Source organism: Centroberyx gerrardi, chromosome 9, assembly GCF_048128805.1.
Source record: "Centroberyx gerrardi isolate f3 chromosome 9, fCenGer3.hap1.cur.20231027, whole genome shotgun sequence".
NCBI classification, from domain to species: domain Eukaryota; kingdom Metazoa; phylum Chordata; class Actinopteri; order Beryciformes; family Berycidae; genus Centroberyx; species Centroberyx gerrardi.
Window position 1 is genome coordinate 23,701,814 of NC_136005.1, and position 26,142 is coordinate 23,727,955.

The following is a 26,142-nucleotide window of genomic DNA, read 5'->3' on the forward strand; positions in this document are numbered from 1 at the left end:
GTTTATCGGAAGAGTCCTCAGAGAAAAAAAGGGTTTGAAACCACTGCCATTGCCCATGCATGTGTTTCTTTCACTTGTGCCATTTTGTGTCCCAAACTGAATTAAATTGAAAGTCTACTCTGAAGTACACAAAATGAAAGCCTCAAAAGTATTGCAGACAGGAGCTGTGACATTAAGTGAAGGCAAAAGGATAATATAACATTACCACTTCCCCTATTTCTCTCTTTTGCTTCATTCATCTAGCGTCTGGATGCCAACTCTGTGGATGATGGAGCTGAGCAGGCAACTCTGTGGGAAGATGAGGAGGTCCAGCAAGAGGGCCCAGCTCTCCTCCTCCCCCACATCCTCTTCTTTTAGGGGCCTGGAGATCCACTTTTACCTGCCAGACATGCACCAGCTGGAGTACTTCAAAGACTGCTACACTGCTGAGGAGCTATGCGTGGATGCCGCCAAGAAATGCAGTGAGTGACTGACATTTTTTCCAGTTGGCAAAATGGAACAATGCTAATTCTGCTTATTGATACACTTCCTTATTGAATGCCAATGCTGGTTCTTATCTTGGCAATTTTGACAACAAGAAATACAATGTTTGTTTGAAAAACCAAATTACTACCTCTATTCGGGCTGTGACATTGACCAAAAATTACAATTTGAATATTTAAATATGAAATGTATATAAAATCGATAATTATCTATATTTTATTATATATTTTTTAAAATCAGTAACGTTAATGTATTTCTAGTGTTATACTGGGTATGTCCACTAGAGGGCAATATAGTCAAGGTTTTGACGGAAAGACTGTCAACAGCAGTTCATTTAATAAGATTTATTAACAAAAACGTCAGTCCGTCAGAAAACGGACAGAAATCTATCCGTCAGTAATTCTGTCCGTTTTTTGACGGATCAGTGTGGCCGCGGCATCAGGAAAAGTTGGCATAAGTAAGCTAAATGCACCGTTTCTGTTTGTTTTGTTAATAAATCTTATTAAATGAACTGCTGTTGACAGTCTTTCTGTCAAAACCTTGACTATATTGGGCTGTTTTGGAACGTCAACGTGTAAAGTAGCAATGTCACGTATTTGAACGGAGACGGACAGACACAACGGATCAGTGTGGCCGAAGCTTCAATGGCAAGATTCTTTGGTGTGCAAATAATTTTTTCATCGGGTGCTCTTGCAGCTGCGGGACAAGTGTTAGTAGCCATTTTTCAACTTATTTAAATTTTGTGTTTTTTTTATTTAATGTGTCTTTGTGTGTTGTACGGTATACTTGTGCTAGATGACTTTATGCAAGGGACATACAGTATAAGCCTACAGTGTCCCAGTCTATTGCTTCAGAGCTAGTTGAACTAAAGCTGTCTTTACACACAGTATATACCAGGAAACTGTCCCTTCTGATGCTGCTTTGTTGTGAAGATGACAAGCTGTCTAAAAGGGGGGCTATGTTATCTCTGTCTCACCCCCTTCTCAACCTAAAGCCTGTCCTGACTCCTTACTCAAAAAATCTTCAGTGTAAAGTTGAGGCATCGCCTGTACAAATGTCTAGGTCATCACTGAGCACAGTGAATCATTCCTTTACTTTTTACACTAGTGTTCCATGTAACGTACACGTAATCCAAATGTTGACGTAGCCTAAGTATGGCATCGTTTTTCAGTGGAAAGACAATATGCCAAGTAAGTGGCAACAGACGGATGACTGTGTGGATCATGCCGAAATTCATCTCTGCTCTGTATGGGCTTTTTAAGCAGGGTCACCTGTCAAAGCAAGGTATAAATAGGATTAAATATCTGTCCTCTGTCTGTATAGCTGCTTGTCTGTCTGTCTGTCTGCCTGTCTGGCGTGCTCATCTGCCCACTCACATGTGAATCAGGTTGGTCCATCACAGTCCACTAACAACCAGGCAAGATAGAGCTGAGAGAGCTGCCTCTGCCTCGACTTGTTTTCTTAAAATGTAACACTGATAATGAATGGGTGTGTCAACCAGATTCTGTAAACAAATCACATTGCTCTGGATTTTCAGCCAATGGATATTGAGATGTTTGAGTTTTTGTTATACAAAAATGTTAGTTTTTGTTCATATGGGTTAAGGTTTCAAGGGATTCAATAAAGTGTCTGAATGAAAGTTAAAACTTGGTGGTGAAGGAGAAAGAAACTGAGTTGATCAAACTGTTCAATTCAAACATCTTACACACACATATGAGAGCTTGCTTTAAAATACCCTGGAGCAGCATGGAGCACGTGATGAACTTAAAGGAAAATTCCACCCTTGGATACTCTCACACTGTTAAATATCATCAGTCTATGATAAAAATGTGTTTTGAAAGTGAATTAAAAGAGGACATCGAGTTGGCTAGCCTGATTCCGTCGGGCACAGCATTCCACAGTTTAGGGGTCCTTACGGAAAAAGGTCTGTCACCCTTCCACCCATTCAACTGCAATGCCGCAGTTGGACAATATGAAATGAAACAAAATGAAAATGACTTTTTCGCTTTTTTAGCACATTCAAACTGTCATACCTACACCATACATACACCTATTTGACAATTTATGCCAAAAACATTTTTACAAAAGGTATTTTCTTGTATTTTTACATAAAAATCTCTTTACTTGCGGCGTCTGAAACTGCAGCTCGTCTAGAACTGCGGCGTTGCAGCGTTGCACTTGGATGCGTCTCACCCTCTATGGGTAGAAGACTTAAAGGATAAGGCTGGTGTTTTTTAATGCATTGCTTACCGTCAACAAATCCTATGAAAATAACAAAATCAACAATGCGTTTGCTCTACTCCCGTTACTTTCTGACTTCCCACATACCGTTTTTAGCCGTCAACCCGGAAGTCATTGGCTCCAATTGTAAGCTAAAAACCTTGAAATACAGCTCACAAAGACGTAGTTTCAATTTTAAAAATCACTAACTGTTACCACGAAAAGTAAGGCTGTTGTAGTTATTACCAAATCAAATTCAAATGGGAACAAATTCTTCATTACGCCGGGGACTATTTTCGGTGCTACGGAACTCCTTTCCTGAGATCGCAAAGTGTTTACAGCTGGCTTATTAAGTTGTTTGAGGAAAAAGTCGGCCGGCCCGGTGCATCGTGATGATGAAATATGCTGCCCAGAGCAACCGCATGGCTCTTTGACGTGTTTTTAATCGTTTTTTTAATACAATGGAGTTCTATGCTTGCTGGGACATGGCTTCATTGGGCACCGTTTATATGGACGAGACTTGTTGGCAAAACAAAATCATTGTTGATTTTGTTATTTTCATAGGATTTGTTGACGGTAAGCAATGCATTAAAAAACACCAGCCTTATCCTTTAATCGCATTACAATCCATTCTTGCACTCCTCTTAAATAGGCTTTTATTTAAATGCAATTTCCAAATCGATTTAAATTCACTTTTAACAATTTTCCGGCTCTAAATTATGTGTAGACAGCCCATCCAAGATTTTACATTGCTGGAAAATCCTTGTTGACTGATTTACCCGTTGGGCCACATGTGGACACATACAAACACACACAGTTAGAAGATGGCATCTGGTCTGGGCTTTGGCCAAGTATTGATGGCTAGAGGAAATTCCTTCAGGTAAAAACCAAATCTGCAGCACATAGAGAGAGACAGAGACACACAGAGGGACAGGGGCAGCGAGAAAGAGAGAGGTGGAAAAGAAGAAGTAGGACATTCATGCAAGATCTCTACTAAAACACAGGAGTACAGTTTTAGAGCTAGCCTAATTCATAGGCAAATCAATGTGACTATAACATGGACAACCCAGCTTTAAAAAACAAATTCATGACCTGTGGGCTGATAAGGGCTGATAGAAAAGAGGTGATGCAGGGCAATGGCTTGTGTGTCTGTCTGTCTGTCTGTCTGTCTGTCTGTCTGTCTGTCTGTGTGTCTGAGTGTGTGTGTTCACTAGATTCATTGCCACCATGCCCTCTGTGTGTATGTGCTACAGCTGTATGTTACAAAACACAACAGAATAAGTATCTGAGCTCCAGTCTCTCTCTCTCTCTCTCTCTACTTTCTTTTATTTACGTCATCAAAGATGAGATTACCACTGTGCCAATCAAAGTACTGCTTGGTTTATGTCTAAGGATAATGACACACATATACACATACACACGTTTCACACACAGTTATTTTGAAGAACCTGTGCTATACTGTACATTTTATTTGTCTGTAGTTTTCTCCTAAGTACTCTGTAAAACAGGAGTGGTGCTGACGGAGAACATACAAAGTTTTGCCCTGTTTATGTTTTGAAGTATCTAACCTCAAAACCAAGATGAACCCTGACCCTACCATAACCTCTAACTGCTAAGACTCAACTAACACTCAGTATGTCAGCTAACATGTATTAGGTTCAGGACAAGATGACAAGTCTAACATGCCATCTTATTCCCAATACAATATACTCATGGTACTTGGACATTGTAGTGTAATTGTTCGTGTTTTGTGAATGATTTAGTATTAGGACTTTGGAATTATCATACTTGGGGCAATTAAATGTCTAAATCAATTGTAACTATGATTTAAAAGCCATGAATCAAGTACTAGAAAAATTCAAGGCCTTTCAGCCTTTGAAGCACTCATTCAAGAGCCATTGTTCTCTCACAAGGAACATTTACATTTGAAAGAGTTTTGTTAAACCAGGGTCCTACAATCCACCCTTACTTCCATGCAGAAACATTGAAGGCATAACCTCAAGTGAGATTGTTGTGGTGGAGCACATGCATCTCCTTTCTGTTTATCTCCTTTTATAAATGGATTGTATGGCATTGTTCTTAAAGCCCGCTTTAGAACTTCAGTTTTCATGGCTTTCATGGCTAAAAACTGAAGGAAAAAATTGCTCTCAGCATTGATATTTTTTGCCATCTCTCTCCCTCTCTTCTCAGCGATCTCTCCCTTGTGCCATAACCTGTTTTCCCTGTATGATGAGACCACTGGCCTGTGGTACCCCCCCAACCATGAATTCAAGATCACAGACGAGACCAGTATCAAGCTGCACTATCGCATAAGGTAAGAATGGCATCACAACAGATCTGGACTACGTAGGAGTTGAATATTATTAGTATCCAGCTCTGTCGTGTATCTCTGAAAAGTCATCTTGTGTCAGATTAAGACATTTTTCTGATTGACACGCATGTCAATATTTGATATTTTATAATGTGTCATCAATGGTTTGTCTCGTGTTTCTTATTAAATGTTTTGTACATCTGGGACATGATGTCAGCTGTCTTTTGCAGTAACATTTTTCAGAGTTTGATCTACAATCTTCAACATTATATAAAAAAATAAATAATGGGCAACATTTAATATATCTTGTATAACAAGCAATGCATCCATTTCTGAGGCTGTTCAAGTGTTTGGCAAAGCAAATTAATCACACCTTAACTAGTCCAAATATTATGAACCATTTTCAAATATAATTTTGTCCAGGTCTGCCTGACAGTCCTTATTTTAGGGCTCCTCATATAGTCTCTAAGTCTCTTTCAGTTGTATCCAGCTGGCTGCTGTGTCAACTTTAGTTTTTTAATAACCATCCACCCATGTAAAAAATACACCTGCTGCGTTTAAGCATTAATAATTAAACAATAGATCTGAACCATTACTGTATAGCTGCAGTACACAGTAATGAAAATGTTTACTGTTTGATAATTTATATAATTTTGTGCACCTGCACTTCTCTTTTCCTACAGAGAACTAATAAACTAAAGGTATGAGAGTAGGAGAAACTACTTGATTATCTTCGTTTTTTAGCTGCGACCAGCAGCTAGTATAAGTCACTCTGTTGGTCTGTCAGTCCCAAAAATTTCAAAAAACTTTACTGCACGTGTTCACTAAGCTGCATCACTGCGACTATGAATCTAACTATGCGTAGGTAGTCGTTACGTTGTGTGATCTTATTCATTGACAATTATTTAACAATTAATTTTAGCAAGTCATAGCGACGTTTCCACGGTTTATGCGCACAACCAACAGACAAGCTTTGGCAATACAGCTTGTAGTGTAGCTCAGTTGGTAAAACTAAGGATTGTGACGCCGGAAACCTGAGTTCAAATCTTGACTTTCGTCCTTATCGCACAGCCAAACGTACTCTAGATAATTCAGTTCTATGCAAGGTTATGTATTGGCAAATCGAGACACTGTTTCAAATTACGACGAGGATGTAATTATAGCAAACACTGATGATTGTGCCCAACTTTACCATTTTTAAACTTGTCCAAACTTACATTATTTACTTTTTATGTTGAAGCTAGCTTCATTGCGTACAAGCCACTGTGCGATCTAACAGAAATGTCAAAAAACTGCGCATGTGCCATTGCGGCCCAGCTGACACAGCTATAAAAACTATGTGAACCTAGCTGTTTCATCAGTGCAAGTTTATCTCAACGGACAAAGCATTGGTTTGCCATGAATGACAACCTGTGCTTGAAACCAGGAGAAAGCATTTTAGGGTTTTTATATTTTCCCACAATCTGGCTTGGCTAGTAAAAGCAGGAGATGCAGTCTAATATATGGGGAGACATGAAACTGTTTTGAATGGAGAAATCTGTAAGGGATTGTCCGTGATTTAATGGGGTTAAGCTCGGTTGATAAAGCATACGCATCTCTCTTAACTCAGATGTGTGTGGTAAACTGGCACTAGCTCTGATCATACAAGATCATAATATGGCAAAGGGTGGCATGGTCAGGTGAGACACATTCCAAGTGGCCGCAGCCTTGTGTGTTAGATCCCGCTCGTGCCACTGCCCCCTCTCTGTCTCCTTAATGAAACAAAAATAGCATTAAAGTAATCTTTGAAAATACAGCAAAGGAAGAAGGTTATAAGTACCTTAGAAGCAGGTGTTTTAAACTTGGGGTCAGGAACAAATATGTTGTGTCCGCACATAACGGTAGCAAGAGACTCATTTCTTATTTGGTCCAAGGATCAGAGACTAAATTTCTCATGTGGTTTTAAAGCTGCAATGGGCGATTTTCCGACCACTAGAGGGTAACAGAAACCGCAACACATTTGTAAATAAAGCACAGCAAAACTACTGGACTACGGAAGCCCCTAATGACAAACCGTGCATGAAGGCTAATAGTTAAGCTAAACGTACTGCTGAAGGTTACATGGGTTACATGTCCACAATGACAAGTGAAGAGGTAGATAGCAAGTTTACCTTTTTAACAAGTTTATTCGCTTGCTTCATCGATTCCGCCATTATGATAATTTTTTTCAGGAATGGGAGGGGGTGAGGGCCTGCTTTTAAACAGCGATGGAGGAGCCAAGCTAGTTTTAAAAAAAGCTACCGAATGGGCCGGGAAGAGCTTCGAGTCGGTTGGGGTTTTGACAACAAGCTTTATAAAAGAGGTGAAAACAGCGGTGGGGATATTGGTTTATATTATTATGTCTCAAGGAGATCTCCACATAGCACACGTTAGTTTCAGGATTGGTTGTAGGGTCCGAGATCGCTTATTGCAGGTTTAAGAAGAACCCTTGCTTTAGAAGAGTTCTGATAAGTATGCAGTGAAAGTTTGGTTATTACATAAATGTCATAATATTTGTACCTGAATGGATTCCTTTGAAGAGAGCTAAAGTGTAACCTATGGTAGCATTTCGTGCAAAGAGGAAGAAGAGCAGAACTGTGGTGTCACACACACTTCCTCTTTCTGTGCACTCTCTTTCCTTTGACAATAGCTAGAGGAGAGAAAGGCGAGTGTGGTTAGAGACAAAGCATGGTGTGTGTCTTGTGTGAGCAAGTGTATTTGTGTTTGCTTGTGTGTGTATGTGTGTTGTGCTGCAGCCTGCTTTGCATACTGTAGTGCAATCTGCCAACAAGCAGGTTATTGTGGTCAAGTCTTGGATACAGACACTCTCTGGCATAAACAAATGCTCAAAACGCACACACACACACACACACACACACACACACACACACACACACACACACACACACGTACAATGCAAGAGGCAATAGAGCACTTCCTGTTCCATTGTCTGTGTGTGTTTGGCCCTCACACACACACACACACATACACACATATGCACACACTCACAGACAAAGCCTATTTATGATTCATACCAGTGTTATAGAGATTTTGGTTAATCTCTGTCATCTCCACTACTTAAGATCCACATGGATCTTTGTTCAGTGCACAGATCAGTAATTCAGCAGCATCATGCATACAGTAATCCAGAATTGCATTCAGCTGGTCAAAGGATCCCTTTCATTTTGAAATTCAGACGGATACCCTACTGCTGGCAGACATCTCTTTCATCCCAAAGCCATAATCCCATCAATGCAAACTCACGGCATTCCATGTTATTTATAGGAATAGTTTCCTCCTGCTTTTCAGGCAGTAACCTCAATAACTGGCAGCGAGTTCCTGGACGAGTAGGGTTTAAATCAATTAATTCAGGAAAAATATAGCTTGCTGTAAGCTATTGGGTTTGTGTTATCTTATAATTACCCCTGTATATATGAGTTAAAGGGACCTTTCCCCAAAATAAAGAAGCGTACCCATGCAAAGAGAAATGGCCTGTGGACAAAATTGAGCCAAAATGTGTACATTGGATTGTCCAACATTTATGTTCTTTTTGGACCTGCGACTGCATCTCTTCTTTAATGTTTTTTCCTCTTTCTCTCTCTCTTGCAAACACCTTGCATTAATTCTATGAACTTTTATTCTGTCCCTCTGCTGTCAGGTTTTACTTCACCAACTGGCATGGCACCACCGAGGGAGAGTCTCCGGTGTGGAGACACTGCATCAGTAAACTTCGAGGAGGCCTTAGCCCACAGAAAGTACCAGAAGGCACGCCCTTACTGGACGCTGCCTCCCTGGACTACCTGTTTGCTCAGGTGAGTGTGTACATCTGCACGTTTCATGGGCTAATGTGGGGAAATATGTGCATGTGTACATTGTCAGGTTTTCCTATTTACTGTTTTTCACAGGAAAAAAACTGCCCACGTTGTAAATCTTGAAGCATCCATATACTCCATGCCACCTCAGAGTGATTTAGAGCCAAGTGTTGTCACTTTAATCCTTTTTTCTTTCTCATTAAAATGCAAAAACATTGAACAACATATATCAACAGACAGTTTGTTTTGCAGACATCTAGAAGTCATTGCACAGTAGGAATTTTAATAACTACTAAAAATAGCTACTTTATTGAATTGTCCAGATACATTTGGCACCCTCAAATAGAAACATTTTTCTTTAACTGTTGAAAATACCCTAAAAATAAAAAAAAGAAGCCAGTCTGCTCCTTAGCCTCATATAGTCATGTTTACATTTTATACAAAGTAATAAGTATGCAGAGCCAAAGCATCAAATAGTGTGTCATTTCCATTTGCTGATAGAGCTCATTTTATCTGTACGTGCTCATATGTGTTTGGTGTGTCTTTATGCCTGCTTGTCTAGGTAAATCTATCTGTCTTTGTGTGTTGTCCAGGGCCAGCATGACTTCCAGAAGGGTTTGGCCCCACTGAGGACTTCCCAGTCCGAGGCAGAGCAACACGAGATAGAAAACGAATGTCTTGGCATGGCTGTGCTGGCCATCACTCACTATGCCATGAACAGTAACACGCCCCTACCCACTGCCTCCAACGAAGTCAGGTAATACACACACACGCATACACACACACACACAGACCTACATGTACGCAAACATATGCGCTCTTGAATCACTAAGGGTGTGTTCACACTAGGGATGTCAATGTAGGACTAGGGATGTCAAAAATATTTTTGACCGGTTACGCATGTTGGTCTATAGGTTAATTTGCATACACCAGTGTTGCCAACTTGGCGACTTTGTTGCTAGACTTAGCGACTTTTCAGACCCCCCTGGCGACTTTATTTCTCAAAAGCGACTAGCGACAAATCTGGCGACTTTTTCTGACCATGGGAAGCAATGTTAATGTGTTGAATCCCAAAGCATTTGGCAATAAATTGGTTCGGCTGATGCCGGTTTGCTCTACTTGCTTGTCTAATCCAGAGAGGTCTGACGATCACAGCGCTTCCCAGACACAGTGTAGCTCCCTCCCTCCGCTGAGAGCAGGGACTGTAGGATAGGGTGCACTTGTAATTGCTACCGGCGTACGCCGAAACTGGCCCGGGTGGGCGGAGTCAGCACTTAATATTAAAACAGGCTACGCCGCGGCGTGCATAACAAGTGCAGATATTTATATGCAAATCACAGCAAATGGACAGCGCTTCGAAATGCGGCGCCAAAGCTCATCTATCTACTAAAGCAAGGAATCTCTGTCTGTCTGTGAGTCTGTCTGTGAGTGTGTGAGTGTGTGAGTGTGTGTGTCCTTCGCATATCTCGAGAACCGTTCGTTCGATCTACTTCACACTTGGCGGGTATATTGCTGGGGACCAACGGCGTGCAGTGTCGGATTTGGTTCAATTTGGACACGCAACACGTTCATTATTAATAAACTTTGAATAAACAAGCGAATAGCGCTCTGTGCAGCAGCGGGGCGAACGGGCACTGCACTAGTTGAGTCAATGGAGCGCCGGACTAAAAGGAAAGCGCCACTTTCTTGTATTTCACGTCATTTTGCGTTTTTTTCTTAAAAATTAACCGGTTAGTTACTGGGTGTCGGCCTATCTTCAGCAAAATTAACCGAAACTGACATCCCTAGTTCACACCAAGCATGTTTGGACTAGTTAAATCGAACTCCGCTGTGTCTCCTCCTCTAGTTTGGTTTGTTTGGGCAGGTGAGAACGATACCATGCAAGCTCAGGTGCGCACCGAATAACCGCACCGAGACTGCCCGAAAATGTGTGTCTCAGTCAACTTCCAAGCAGACTGTGTTGCGGTTCGTTACAAGTGAGAATGTAATCGTACCAACTACAGGAAACATCCCCAAAACATATGGCTTTATGAGTATGTTGTTCGTTGTTCGGCTGTTGATCTATATGGTTTTATGGCTATAAGGATGGCTGTTGCCATCTGATAGCCAGCAGTTCCTCCTGCTTGGAAAGCCTACCATAATAACATGAACATGAGGTCAAACTGCAATCTGGACTGGCGCTCATATTCAACTTTTTATTCATGTGTTCTTACCTGGTATGAAGAGCAGAGATGGTAAATTATGGCAAACAGCACAGATAAGTCTATAGTTTAAGTTTTGTTGAAGGATTTGTTTTGACTCCTCCGCTCCCCGGCTGACAAAATTTTTAATCTCGCGGGATGACAGGTCCAATAAACAAGCTACTTGTGAGTCCATGTGACTTTTGTTAACAGGCCCTGGTTCACTTGCATTCGGGCAGTGGGAATGAACCAAATACAAACATGTTACAAAGTAAACTTTTCAACTATGAGTCAGACCAAAGAAAACGAACTCTAGGTGTGAGTGCACCCTTATACTCCAAACAAGTTGTGTGTTTAGATCTTAAAGCAATATTCCACTTATTTTTAACATGGGGATTATTTGGTACTTGACCGCCATGAAAACCAGAATATAAACTAATCACCAAGATCAGATGCAGCTGGACAAGTTTGTAGCGTTCAGATTTTTACTTCCCATTCATTTGAATGAGGCCACGAAAATAGCCTGAAAGCTTACATTTAACACGGTGAACAGATTCAACAACAGATCCTGCTGCTGTGATTTTCAGTTGACTGTGGGTCCAACGTTTTAGAACATAATTTCGCCAAATAGAATTTTTATTGATAGAAGAGAACATAGTGGAGGGGTACCATTTAGGAGAGATAGTTCCTGTTTGGGAGACCGGATCCACTTTTTTTTTTAAATACTAATTTTAGTGTAAAGCAAGAATAGAAATGCAAAATGACGAAGGACCCAAGATTGCTTTATTGTCTTAAAAGCAGGATCTGTTGTTGAATCTGTTTACAAACGTGTTAAATGTAAGTTTTCAGCCTACTTTCGTGGCCTCATTCAAATGAATGGGAAGTAAAAATCTGAATGCTACAAACTCGCCCAGCTGCATCCGATCTTGGTGAGTAGTTTATATTCTGGTTTTCATGGCGCTCAAGTGCCAAATAACCCCCATGTTAAAACTTAGTGGAATATTGCTTTAAAATTACCCACATAGCACCGTGGTGATCACAGTAAGTAGCTAAAGAATCATAGTGGTATGTCGCCCTCCAAGGCCACTCTTATCTACAGTGTGCTCTACCCACCATCTAATGCCCTCATCCTCTATGCAATTCTCTTGTCTAATCTGTTCTCTTTCCTTTATCCATTCATTGTCTCTCAATTCCACCAGCTACAAACGTTTCATCCCTGAGATGCTGAACCGCAACATAAAGCAGCGCAACGTTCTGACACGTATCCGCATCAACAATGTCTTCAAGAAATTCCTCAGTGAGTTCAACCGGCGCACGGTCAAGGACAGCAACATCACGCCGTACGACCTGAAAATCAAATACCTGGCCACCCTGGAGGGCCTGACCAGCGGCCTGGGCAGCGAGCTACTGGAGCCCACCTCACTCACTGTCACCCAGGAAGGAGACCTCTGCAACGGAGGCTACCATGGTAGGAAGGAGGCGAGGAGGCAGGGTCGTAGTGGTATAGTTGTTCAAGAGCTTGGTATACTATACTGCTGAACAGGTGGGACATATAATACGTAATAATAATAACTTCAATGTGTGTATAGCACAAAGTCTGCAAGGTGCTTCACAATCAAGAATACGTAGACATAGAAACAAGGTTACACACAAAAGGAAGGGCAGCAAAAATGAGGAAACACTACTGGAAACGGAAAGATTGCATAAAAGCACAGCCAGTATCAACCAAGGTAATGGAGCAGGGCGTATAGAGATTATGTCTGCCTGGTTTGACATCCCTGTAATTGTAGAAAGTACTCCCTCAGGTTGCTTTGAATCCCTCACTTCTTTGCATTTTATGTGCAAGGCATTCGCTACAATGGGGTCAGAATAGCGATTAGAATGAATTGGATTCCGTTAGTGTGGTTAAAATTTTGTTACCAACAATGAGTACAGGCTAGGCTACTTGTTTTTTTGTTAACATGAGAGATGAAATGGAGGAGTGTCTTGCTACTCTACCGCAGATATTTGTTTATTTTACAGTTCTATTGTAATCAGCTGTAATAGATTATAGTTAGACAGTGGCTATGTTTACACGCACAGAGTAACCCGGCTATTGGCCATAAGGTCCTATTTGGGTGAAGCTGTTTACATGAACTTTTCATACCCTGAGATTGAGTCTCCCAGCTGCCATTAATAAACCATTTAACAGAATATTCCTGTCTACCTGTGGCATCTCGTCCACAGATTGAACAGTCCCCCAGCAAAGAAGTATGGAAAAGTTTGTTGACATCAAAATGTATCCATAACACTGTGCAAGTCTGAGTTTGTGCAGACGGTGAAAACCAAAAGTGAAAGGAAAGATGATCAAAGTAAGATGATGTCACAGTAACCCATTTAATGCTAGCGTAAACCATCCATCTTAACTGGGTTTCTCATAAATGGAGTATGATCTTAACCGGGTTATTCTAATCTAGTTATGACGTTTACATGCGTCGTCGCAAAATTGGTTGGGTTGAGTAACCGGGATAAGAACGGAAGTCTCTGTGCATGTAAACATCACAAGTAATAACAAGAAGTCTCAAGATGGGGTGGCTACATCTGTAACTGCTGAAGTGCTAGTGTGATGATACAGTGTTTGCTGCCTGTTTCTAGGATACTACAACCAGGGCCAAGGGCAGAACCAGAGTCAGAGCCTGGAGATTAGCCATGACATTCAGGTCCTGGTTACTGGTACCACTGGCATCTCCTGGAGGAAGAAGCCTGCCACTGTGAGTGAGAGTGAGAGAGTGTGTGAGTGAGAGTGAGAGAGTGTGTGAGTGAGAGGGTGAGGATGCTTTTGAATGTTAATGTGCCTTTTGCATTGTGAATCGCTTTTGGAGCAGCACTCGTGTTATTGTTATAATGTCATAAAATATATAAAAAATATTTGTGTATTATCCCCTGCACATACTGTTAAATGTATTTTCTTATTAAACTTATATCTGCTTTCAATCCTCACAATAGAATGCTGTGATCCCCAAAGAGAAGGGCAAGTCAAAGAAGAACAAACTGGATGGCAAACAGAAGAATGACAGAAAGAAAGAGGCGGGCGACGGCTGGGTGGTGTTCTGTGACTTCCATGAGATCACACACACTGTCATCAAAGAGGCAACAGTCACCATCTATAGACAGGACAACAAGAGGATGGTGAGACACACACACAAATAGTGCAAAGAGACATTTTGAATGACGAGGAACATTATACACAGACAGACAGATACACACACATACAAAATGACTGCACGTTTGCATTAAAGATTATATAATGTGCTCTATGAGTATCCAAATCATCTTAGATATCTACAACAATGGCAGATACTGTGGGTGAAAGGTTCCTGTTGTTGGTTAAGAAATAGTTTTTACATAAACTGCAGCACTCACATATTTCCTTGAGGGAGAGAGCGGAAGCACACACACAGACACAGACACACAGCTCTCAGTTTTCATTTGCGACTGACAGTTTTGTTTGGAGTGTGTTTAGATATGTTGAGAGCATTGCAACATGACCTGAATTGAGCTGTGTATGTGCGTGCATATGTGTGTTGGGTGGAGCCGGGCTGTTGCCTCATTCTTATTTAAGCGTAGTTGGAATTGGGGTTTGGTAAAGGTCAGTGTTAGGCATGTAGTTGTGAGGGTTAGTCAGTGGAATGTCCTGACAGGTGTAGCAGAACTTGTGTGTGTTTGCAGTGGACTCTGGCTGCCTCTGAGCTCAAGCTTGTGAACTCTGCACACAGCACATCACCATTAACCTTTCTCCACACAGTTTAGCACTGTGCCGCTGCAGGAGAAAAGTATGGCTCAGGCTTGTTTCAAGTGGGAATGAAGGCGAAATAACAGCAAGTTGTTAATATTTGTTCAGTCTATCAAAAACAGGGTGGTTGCGGGTGTTGTGATGGGATGGGAGGAACAATACAATTGCAGTTGACTAAACTATGATGCAGAGGTAGAATTGGCTATTACCTTGTGAAATATCTGTTGAGTGGCTTGGAGCCAGCGGGACTTGAGTGCTATGTTGGATGAAATTAGGTCAGTTAGACTTTGATCTTGATTTTAAAAAATATGGGTACCACTAAAAGGCTCAAGTAAAGTTTGCCAAAACTTGGCTTCCTTTCTAAATCTAAGCCTTTGGTCTGTGTTTTGTTTTTTTCTGCCAGAACAAAGCAAACTTTACCTTAGTTGACTTGCCTGGCTTGGTGCTGGTGTGGAAAGAAGTGAGATAGCCTACAATGGCGTGTGGCATCTTTTCACTCTCTTAAAATGGTATGCCAAAACAAATGCTGCCATTATGAGAAATAATCTTGTTGCTCAAGAGATGTTTGGATGATTCATAGTAGGATGCTATGGCACCACCTATCCAACTGAAAGCACTGTGTTTAATCTGGTAACTGCTATCCATATTGCTTTCTGTAAGTGTGGATCCATACTAAGACTAATACTTGAGTTTGCTGTATATTTTAGCCCTTGTTTAACCGAGCAATTTTACAACATTCCTTTTTACTGCAGCAGCCTGGGAGAATAATTGCATGGGTTACATTTCAACACACGCACATACGGACGGACACACACAAACACCTGGGAGCTAACCAGTACAACCACAGCTTCCACTTCAGTTTACCCCGGCCTGTCCAGATATTCCCAGTCAGTCTGGGGATTCAAACTGACGAGATTTTAGTCATAAGCTTGTTTCTCTGACCATTTAGGCTATAACCAGTCATAATTCTAAAGCTTAGAGTTTGTAGTGTGTGACATGTGGTTGAGGTTCAACTTCACTCTGCAACATGCAGCAATTGGATTTAATTTACTAACCTAATTATAACTATAAAAAATTGCTAAGCAGTCACATTGTTAGGTGGTACTGTAGGGCTGTCACTTGTTTGGTGGTATTATAAAATTCTAGTAGAAAATTCTATAATTTGTTGTAGAAAATTCAATTCCTGTGCCTCTGTTGAAATTGCCAAATTAGATTTCCATTGTGATTTGTCTTATAGCCACAACGTGATCAATTTTCTCACTCTTTTTTCAATCAGTCGAAATCATAGCCTGTACTACTGCCTCTACGTGTACATGGATGTACATCTGTACATCTTTGTGACTTTTTCATCGCTCTTACTCTAACTGCCCACCCCCATCCCACCCCTCTCTCTCTTTGTCTCTCTCTTTCCTCTTTCCAGGAGTTGCAGCTGGCTAGTAGGGCTGAGGCTCTGTCCTTCGTAGCCCTGGTGGACGGATATTTCCGGCTGACAGTGGACGCCCACCACTACCTGTGCAAGGAGGTGGCCCCTGCTTCAGTGGTGCACAACATCAACAACGGCTGCCATGGACCCATCTGGTTAGTACTGCATATGTGTGGGATGAGTGTGTTTGTGCATGATTCTGTACCAGCAAAAGTGCACACTTGTGTGTGTTTTTTGTGTCTGCATGTGTGTCCGTTTTTTTCTAGCTTAGATTTTCTGTTATTAGCATGTAGTATTAAATCATAATCAATATTGTGTTAGCCCACACAGGCAGTCTAAGGACAATATGTCATTACACATGTTCATCAATAAACAAGCTGTTCCTGACCTTTGGTTGTGTTTGTCCATGCCCTCTCTCCCTCCCTCCCCCAGTACAGAGTACAGTACGCCGCCTGCTCCCTCTCACTCTCTAGTTTCCTTCTCCAGTTTCCTTAAAGGAATACACCAACATTTTGGCTAATAAGCCTTTTGATCAACTTAACATTGTGCAAAGCGAACATTGATAGGAGTTCCATCTTTGTATGTCCTGTATTTAGTGCACAATGGTGCATATGCTAATACCTTTGAGGTGATGCTATTATCCACCGCACAAACACACTAAAGTGATAACATGCCCTGTAATGAACTAAATAAATACAGGACACAGAGGTGAAACTGCAACCAGTCTTTGTGTCACACAACAGTCAAGCAGACTAATTGAGGTTATTTGCCAAAAAGCCTGTCTGTACCTTTAAGCAGAGTGCTTCTGAAAGTATCTACAGAGTGCTGCAGGTCTTCAAATGTCATAAATCATATTTATCTAAACTCAAGGCCATAGCGGGTCTTGTCCATAGATTTCTGTTGTTATATACTGTATATTGTATATGTTGTGATGTTTCAAACTGACTCATGTTATGTTTATCATTTATTATTATTATTACAAACAGATAAATACAAATAAATATAGCATTTTAAGATTTATTTTCAGTTTTAGTGGTCTTAAAAATTTGCGGCTCCTCAGTTCGCTGTTGCTTACCACAAATCAGCCCAGATACACAGACCCATATTCTGATACGGTGTACCTTTTGTTTTCATTTTCAAAAATTTTCAGAGGCAGACCTGGTCTTACATTTCATTCAAACTGACATTAAAGTCTAAAGTTTTAAGTTGATGAAACTTGCAGACACTCTCAATCTACTTTTGATATAATCGCCCCCTCTGGTTGTGTTTGTCCCTCCCCAGTACGGAGTATGCCATCTACAAGCTGCGTCAGGAGGGCAACGAGGAGGGCACCTACATCCTGCGCTGGAGCTGCACCGACTACCAGTACATCATCATCACTGTGGTCTGCACCGAGGTAGGCTCGACTCATACTCATTAACTGTTGAAGCCATACTTCGCTGTGGTACAGTATCTTCCTTTGTCAATACACTTATCAGGTGTGACTCTTTGCTCTCCTGGATGAGTATTTACCACTGGCAGTCTGGCTCTTCCATCTCTGTCAACAGCTGCAGATAGAAAGAAAATGACCTGTTGAAAAATACACTAATAGAATAAAAGTAAAGGATTTTTTAAATTCAATCTATCTGCCATAGTTGGTACATGTGTTAGGGATCTGATTTTTCAGAGTAAAAACAAATGTGGAGTCAAAACATATCCATTTCTGTTTTAGTGTCTGTTTAAGTTCCCCATCACTGCTTTAAAAAGTTACAGGAGAAACTGGTTGCATGGTCAGTTCCAGCTGTGATGCTGCTGTACAGGCTTCCTTTGTCCTCATAGCATCATACCAGGAAATGACTTTTAGCTGTACTCTAAACAGTTTACAGTGCTTTGTGGCTATAGTGAAAGTCTATGGGAATTAACCCTCTGTTATTATAAGGACAGGCAAAGACTAACAGCCCAGTCATGTGTCGGAAAGGCCTTGTTGTTCTGTAGGTCATTCACTGACCCAGTCACAGTATACACTCTCACACACGCGCACATACACACACTAGGGTTGTCACGATACTAGAATTTCTAACTTCGATACAATACCCAGGAAAATATCGATATGCGATACCATTTTAGATACCAGGGGGGAAAAATATAATTTTCAATCTTTTTAAAAAATATATTGTTTTCATGTTAATTTAATTTTAACATGAAAACAATATTTTAAAGTTGTCTGAGATCAAACAACACATTTTTGATTGACAGGTGTCGATCGCCGTCATGATTTGCTCTTTTTTATTGAGGAGAGTGAGCTTATACTGCACAAGCATGTGAAACATCATATTGCCTCCTGGCCTCTGCAGCATAGACTGTAAGCAACTAAGCAAAAAACAGAGACCCAAACTAGTCCCTTAATATCCGACAACGCAGGGGGAAATCCCGGTGCAAACGGATGGACAGACAGACAGACAGCTTCTCCATAACGTAGGCCCGATAAAACTCATTAAAAACTTTGCATTTACACAGCAGATTACCCTGCTCTAGTCATCAGCCTATCAGGACACTTTTAGCTTGTTGGAGCAACAGATACCCACCAATGATAGGGAAAAATCAGCAGGGCTAGAGTTAGTGGATTATTATTGACAGAATGATTTTAATCGGACATTTCAACGTCCGGTCGAGCCTTCTGACCGGGCCCGGACAATGCATCTGAAAACCGGACAGTCCGGTCGAAAACCGGGCATCTGGCAAACCTACTTGATAACGTTAGCTAGCTCTGTAGCTAACTAAACTAAAACGGATGATGTGCAGGGTACGTTAACGTTTATGATAAATGTTTAATGCTTCAGTGATGTTGAAACGGGAGCTTTCGCTAACCTCTCGAAATTCTTTATATAGACTGGCGTGTCGGTCCTTAAGGTGCTTCGCCAAGTTTGACGTGTTACCCCCCTTCGTCGGCACCACTCTAGCATTGTTTGCTGACTGAGGCAACAACCCAGCTGACTGCTACTAATGAGAGGAGGGGCTGTGGGCAGCGGTGCAGGGTGTGTGTGTGTGTGTGTGTGGGTGTGTGTGTGTGTGTGTGGCTAATGGAGGCAGAGAAATAATATGTTTGATTTTTCATTAAGAGAAAGCACTGCTGGTATCGATACTGTTGCAAATGAGTATTGCATCAGTTTCAAATTTTTAGTATTGATATTTATCGAAGTATTGATACTTTTGACAACCCTAGCACACACAGACGCAGCAGACCAAATGTTGTACAGTTTATTTTATATCAGATTACAGCAGGCTTATTAGATAAGGGCAAGTCTCTACAGTGCAAGGCAGCATTATGAGTCAACATGGGATCAGACACACACACACACCCACACACATGTGCACACACTCGTACACACATTCACAAAGCTGACCCTCTGGGTCTTAGGTAAATAGCCACTGTTTAGAGAGACTGTTTAAACATGATGTAAACAAATGTAATGTTGAAATGTGTAATAAAGTGAGTGTGTGTGTATGTTACTTGTATTTGTATCTGTTGAGCTTCTGCCTTTTTAACAGAATTTGATAAACCATTTGCAATAGAAACATAAATAGTTTATGTGTTTAATATAGAGAAGTCCTATTGCCCTCCAAACCAGCCCCTTAACCAGGTGCAGGTGCTCTACAATCCTGGACAATTATAATAGAAAAAGGTATCCACAGGCTACTTCCAGTAAGAATAACCCACAGATGTGGACCAGAGCACTCAGCAATTACAGCACTAATATTTTATTATGAAGGGAAAAGAATAAAACGACTAATATTTCAGCAGCATTTTTCTAGTGTATGTGTAGTGTATCCAAAACACACACACACACACTCAAAAAGCCCTTTGTTTTGTTTTTTACAGTACTGAAATTAACTTTTCTCTTTATCTCTTTACACTTCTCTCTTCCTCGCATACTCCCACTCTCTTTCTCTTCCTCCTGCCTTCTTCCTCACCCCACCCGTCTTTTCTCTCCTCAATAAAACCTCCCTCTATCCCCTGCCCCTCCCTTGCACCTTTGATTTCTCCTTCCATCTCATATTCTTTCCCCTATCTCTATCCCCTCATGCCTTCCTCCCCGTCCCTTTTTTCCTTCTTCCAATCTCTCTCCGTCCCACCCAGCTCGACCTGAAGGAGTCTCGTCCAGTGCGTCAGTATAAGAACTTCCAGATCGAGGTGGCCACCGACGGGTTCCGCCTGTACGGCACCGAGACGTTGCGGGCCACACTCAGGGAGCTGTTGGAGCACCTGGAGGGCCAGAGCCTCCGAACCGACAATCTCTCTTTCCAGCTGCTCCGCTGCTGCCCTCCACAGCCTAGAGGTAGGCGTCATACAGTCACGCAGACACAGACAGATACGGTAGAGAGAGTGACAGACATGGAGAAGTGGACAAAGACACACACAATAAACGAGCCAAATGAATAGAAGCACGCATTGATTGAAGAAAAAGGCTTCATTTAGACAAGGGTAGACATACTGAGCACTGGCCTTCGTTCTCAGGTGTGCCTTGTTTGCAAGCACAATGAATGAACAAAGACAGAAAGGTTGACTGGCAGAGCAATAATGTTTCCCTCCTGTAAAACATTTGTGCACTCCTTGGCCTTGCATCCATTTTATTGTGCTACAAAATATAAATAAATAAATATTCATTGAATGAAGTCTACACAAAACACTATCAATGCGAAAAGAAAAGTTCAGGTATGGTTCAAATAAAATAAATTCAAAACACAGACTTATTAAAATTTGTGTTTATGTTATTGACTCAGAGACGTGCATTGGAAACCATCTTGCATCCAGGGCCTTGATAAGTTGAAAAGTATCACAAGAAACGCGATGGATGTGATGCTCGTTGATGTGATGAAAATGCCACCACTTTTTTAAGAGTGCAATAATCAATCTTGTGAGCCAACTGACATCAGCACTGACTCCCTATGGCTCCACACATACCAAACAACACTGTGTCACTTTATGTGACACAAATACCTGTGTGACACCTGTGACGGCAATAATAAAAGTCCCACTTCATGCCTCTGTTTTTTAGTAGCGCTGCAGAAGCAACTGGAGCTCATTCTTTCTCAAATGCTGTGAATTAAACATGCAAACATTCAAATGACTAGCAAGATAAGTCCTTGTATATTCTATTGGTTGAGAAGAGGACAGTTATTCTTTGTTACCACTAGTACTACATTTTCTTAATTGCAGGTTTATCCTTATTAGTCAGGTCATGGCTTGCGATTACTATTTGATTCCAAGGCCCTCCATTGTAACAAGCAATGATAAAAAAAATTGAGTTTCGTTTACTCTAACAGCCTTGACACATTCTTAAGAAAATAGATGCCTCCAAGTGTGTCCTCCAATGTGTGTGTTTGTGTGTCTCACTGGCACAGGGTAAGTGAGGCGTGGTGCCACCCTGTGTGTGTGTGTGTGTGTCTGTCTGTCTGACTGCGTGTGAAACGGTGACAGAGAGGAAGAGAGAGTTGTAAATGTGGGTTTCCGGAGCCAAAGCACCCCTCTTCTGTTTACTTCACACAGGGAAAGGTGGAGCCATGCGTGCATGTTTGTTTAGGTGTGTTGAGCTGTTTATGTGTGTTGGAGGTGTGCGGTATTGTTTTGTGAGGTTTAACGTCATACTGCACGACTGTTTTGATCTGCTTCAGAGGAAGAAAAAAGACAGGAGCATCTAATGTCTTGTCCTTTTTAAAACATTAATGATGTTTTATATAACATCCATACTAAACATACAAATACAACACTATTAAGTACACAATCCCCAGAATATATATTTTTTAGTGATTCTTAATGTTTTGTTTTACTGAATGTATTGTTTGGGGTCTTATGCATGATTTCTAACAGTTGTGAAAATAATGTTGTGTAGTGACAGGTGGCTTCAAGGAGTGCATATAAGAAGTGAGGACTTGCTGGGGGAGTGAGAACATTTTGGCCAGTTTTAGGGTTAGGGGCAAGTTAGTACAAGTTAGGATTACATTTAGTTTAGGTCTTGAGATTAGACATGTAGTGGAGAAGGTTAAGGTGTGCATTAGGAGTAGGCGGTAGGGATGAATGTAGTGTAAATGTAGTCTGTTGATGGTCTTCTATGCGTGTGCAGTATGTATGTGTGTTAATGTGGGTGGATACGGTGTTGCATAAGAACATAGGTTGCATGTTACAGAACGGTGCTGTAACATAGGCATGTTAGGCGACACTGGTGGAGCGCAGCTACTTTTTTTTTCTTAAACCACAGTGCGCTGGTTTTGTCACAACATTAGTTCTATGACACCCACAAACACACACACACACACGACAACATGCACAAACACACATTTTCACTTCGTCCTCCCACGCACAGACCCGTATATACAAAAAATAAACAGGTGTCAAAACAGTATGGTAACCCGACCTGAGGAGCTTTTCTCATCATTGCCACATTGAAAATTGTTTAGAGCTTGCTTGACCACATGTAAACACTGTGTTGCTTTCATGATGAACTCCAGTGTAACAGTGTGCATGTCTGTTTTGATATATTTCTTGAAAGACACTTTGTTGTTTGTGTGTGTTTGTGCTGCAGAGGTGTCTAACCTGCTGGTGGTCACTAAGGAGAGAGCACGGATCCCTCAGACGCCCATGCAGGAGAGCCAGCTCAGCTTCCATCGCATTCTCAAGGAGGAGATCGAACAGGTACGCCACTGTCCATCACTCAGTCTGTCTGTCTGTCTGTCTGTCTGTCTCACGGTATGGTGGTAATGTGGTTATTCAGGGTGTCTGCAGGTCCTTAAAAACATGAAAAATTAGCTAAATTTAAGGACTTCAAATGTATTCAAATGTTTTAAATACAGTTATTAGAGGTCTTATGTTTTTTACCTTGCTATGATAGCTTTTATATATTTATATTTATTTTGTGTTTTACTTTTATATAACTACAGAACAGGGTTAGTAGTACAGTATATCTCATCATTTCTGCTTTAATAAACACAATTGAACTTGATGTCCCTTAACAAATTTTACAAATTTTATACTCCCCATTTATGGTTTCAGAACTTCTATATCGATGTTCAGTAGGCTGGTTTTCCCAGCTTTGTTTCTTCATTTTGGTTTTTACATTGGTCTTGAAATCATTTCCAGGTAGCAATAAAAATAAATCTTAAAAAGTCTTAAATTTGGCTTTCTGAAATCTGCAGATGCCCTGTTCTAGCAGCTGTAGTTTGCATGCTGGAAGCGGCTGTCTTATGTAACGCTCTGTTTTCCGGTGTCCCTGCTGCGTTCTAGGAAGAGCACCTTGGTCTGGGGACGAGAACCAACATCTACTCCGGCACGCTGAGGGTGAAGAGTGAGGAGGAGGAGGATGCAGCTTACTCATCCTTCCAGAAGGTCAAGGTGGTCCTCAAGGTGCTGGGTTCCGGACACAGGGACATCTCCCTGGTGAGAAACACAACACACACATATATACATATACATCTTTATACTTCTGTCCTTATGAGGACCCTCTATTGATTACATTCATTCCCTAACTCCTAACTCTGACCTAAAGCTAATCCTTATTCTAACTTATTCTTCCTACTGTCTCTCTCTTTCTGTTGCCAGGCTTTCTTTGAGACAGCCAGTATGATGCGGCAGGTGTCCCATAAACACATAGTGCTGCTCTATGGAGTGTGTGTCCGCCACCTGGAGAGTAAGTACAAATGAAGAACTCTGTGTATGTGGATGTGTGTGTGTGTGTGTGTGTATGTGTCTGACCATTTTGTCCCTGTGTTTGTGTGGAACAGATATCATGGTGGAGGAGTTTGTCCAACCGGGACCACTGGATCTGTTTATGAGGAGGCAGCAAAGCCCACTCAGCACACCGTGGAAGTTCCAGGTGGCCAAACAACTGGCCTCAGCTCTCAGCTACTTGGTGAGAGAGACAGAGAAAACACACACACCAACACACACACACACACACACACACACACACACGTACTCACACACAAATATATGCAAATAAGCATAGAAGTACGCATACAAGGGATTGCCCAAACAATGTTAGATCCATGTCAACATCAACATAATTTAAATAAAATAAGCCCCTCGGATTTATAACAGATTTGTGTGTGTGTGTGTGTGTGTGTGTGTGTGTGTGTGTGTGTGTGTGTGTGTGTGTGTGTGTGTGTGTGTAGGAGGACAAAAAGCTGGTCCATGGCTTTGTGTGCACTAAGAACATCCTGTTGGCCAGGGACGGACTGGGCACCGACGAAGGAGGGCCCTTCATCAAGCTCAGCGACCCAGGAATACCAATCACTGTGCTCACCAGAGAGGGTCAGAATTCACACACACACACACGCACACACACACACACACACACACACACACACACACACACAACAAGGTTATTATCATAAACTGAAACTGAAAGTAGAGGGAAAAAACCACATGAAAAAAAAACAGTTTAAAATCTAAACCTAAAATAAAACTATATTGTCTGGTTCATAAATTAGAGCATAAATTAACTTCGTAAACCAAAAATAAACACTCCACACTAGTGATGCACGGGTCAATCCGAAACCGAATGATGATGATATTGAGATCGGGTCGGGCGGGTGCAGGTCAAATGGGCTACACACAGTACACACACACAATGTAATTCTACACTAAATTTCAATGGGTTTTAAATTTAATTAACCGAGTAAACTTCTCCAATCTCCAGCTGGTTTATCCCACCATCCATACATTATATTCTGCGCAGTGCGCACACTGCACAGTGCAGCACTGTATTACCTTAGTGACACGAGTCTTTGGAAAATTACCTGGCTTCCTGATCATCTATTTTTTTTTTCGGGTTGCGGATCGGGTTCGGGTCGTTGTTTTATGTGTATGAAAATGGGTCGGGCGGGTTCGGATACGTTTATGTGTCGGGACGGGCGGTCGTGGGTTGAAAAAAACCTGACCTACGCATCACTACTCCACACTAACTTCCATGTTGTTCCCCTAATCATCTGTAAATGAAAGAACTAAAACCAAACTGAAAACACAAATACACCAAAGTTATATGTAAAAACTAATGCTAAAATTAGAATACTTTGAAAAATCAAAATTAAATTCATAACAAACTCACTCTGAAAACTAAATATAACTATACAAAAGTAGAAAAGTGGCAGTGAAACTGAAATAGAAATGAAAACTGAATTAAATACAGGAAACTATTATAACCATGACACACACACATGCATTTGGATCCCATGGGTCCTGTGCCTCCAGCATGATGGATGGCCACTCATTTGAGCTAATTCCAAAATGTGCTCCCAAATTAGCAGATAGATAGTATTTCCACCAGCTTGTAGCCAACTTCAGCTCCGTCCACACACCCACCCACACACACACACTCAGGCACACACTGACAAATGTGCAACCTTGTCACATAACCAGTACATATTGCACTGGGTGCATTTCCCTTTAAGAGTGTAATTTGGTTTGTAAAAGCTAGATCTGGGGTTCAGGGAAGACGGCGTGACAAGGTCAGCTCTCAGATTGCACGATTCCCCACAAATGGGCGCCTCATGTTTCTGCTTGTCCATTAGAGCCAGGAGTTGTGTGATATAATGCGGTATGGCTATACAGATGGATGGACGGACCAGAGGACGGACTGGAAATGTCTCTGCGCTAATGTCCAGCACAGGAACACCCCTGGGAATGCTCCTCCCTCCCTCCTTCTTCCCAGCACTCTCTCCACCGCTCTTCTTCTTCTCTCCATCACTCTTCCAATCAGCCAGTATTCCAGTTACAGCCGTGTGTCCTTGTACAGGGTCTTGATTGAACGCGTAGTGGCTATAGATAAATGGACAGACTGGAAATGTACATGCTGTGGTCCAGCACTGAGAGACCCTCTGGGAATTCTCCTCCCACTTCCCTTTTTCCCAACGATCTCTTTACTCTAACCCTAATCCATTTTTCACTTGCT

General features: G+C 41.5%; 1 protein-coding gene across 1 annotated transcript in view; it reads left to right on the forward strand.

Annotated features, from left to right (window-relative positions):
- The window catches only part of LOC139911816 (tyrosine-protein kinase JAK1), a 53,819-nt gene that overhangs the window by 15,958 nt on the left and 11,719 nt on the right, over nucleotides 1–26,142 (forward strand). Inside the window, exons 2-16 of the mRNA XM_078285842.1 lie at nucleotides 244–461; nucleotides 4,894–5,017; nucleotides 8,691–8,844; nucleotides 9,438–9,601; nucleotides 12,224–12,492; nucleotides 13,659–13,774; nucleotides 14,010–14,192; nucleotides 16,217–16,374; nucleotides 17,501–17,615; nucleotides 20,337–20,535; nucleotides 22,780–22,889; nucleotides 23,478–23,630; nucleotides 23,793–23,880; nucleotides 23,975–24,102; nucleotides 24,365–24,503. Coding sequence (XP_078141968.1) covers nucleotides 251–461; nucleotides 4,894–5,017; nucleotides 8,691–8,844; nucleotides 9,438–9,601; nucleotides 12,224–12,492; nucleotides 13,659–13,774; nucleotides 14,010–14,192; nucleotides 16,217–16,374; nucleotides 17,501–17,615; nucleotides 20,337–20,535; nucleotides 22,780–22,889; nucleotides 23,478–23,630; nucleotides 23,793–23,880; nucleotides 23,975–24,102; nucleotides 24,365–24,503 — 2,311 coding nt within the window. The 5' untranslated portion in view covers nucleotides 244–250. The remainder of the gene's footprint in view (nucleotides 1–243; nucleotides 462–4,893; nucleotides 5,018–8,690; nucleotides 8,845–9,437; nucleotides 9,602–12,223; nucleotides 12,493–13,658; nucleotides 13,775–14,009; nucleotides 14,193–16,216; nucleotides 16,375–17,500; nucleotides 17,616–20,336; nucleotides 20,536–22,779; nucleotides 22,890–23,477; nucleotides 23,631–23,792; nucleotides 23,881–23,974; nucleotides 24,103–24,364; nucleotides 24,504–26,142) is intronic.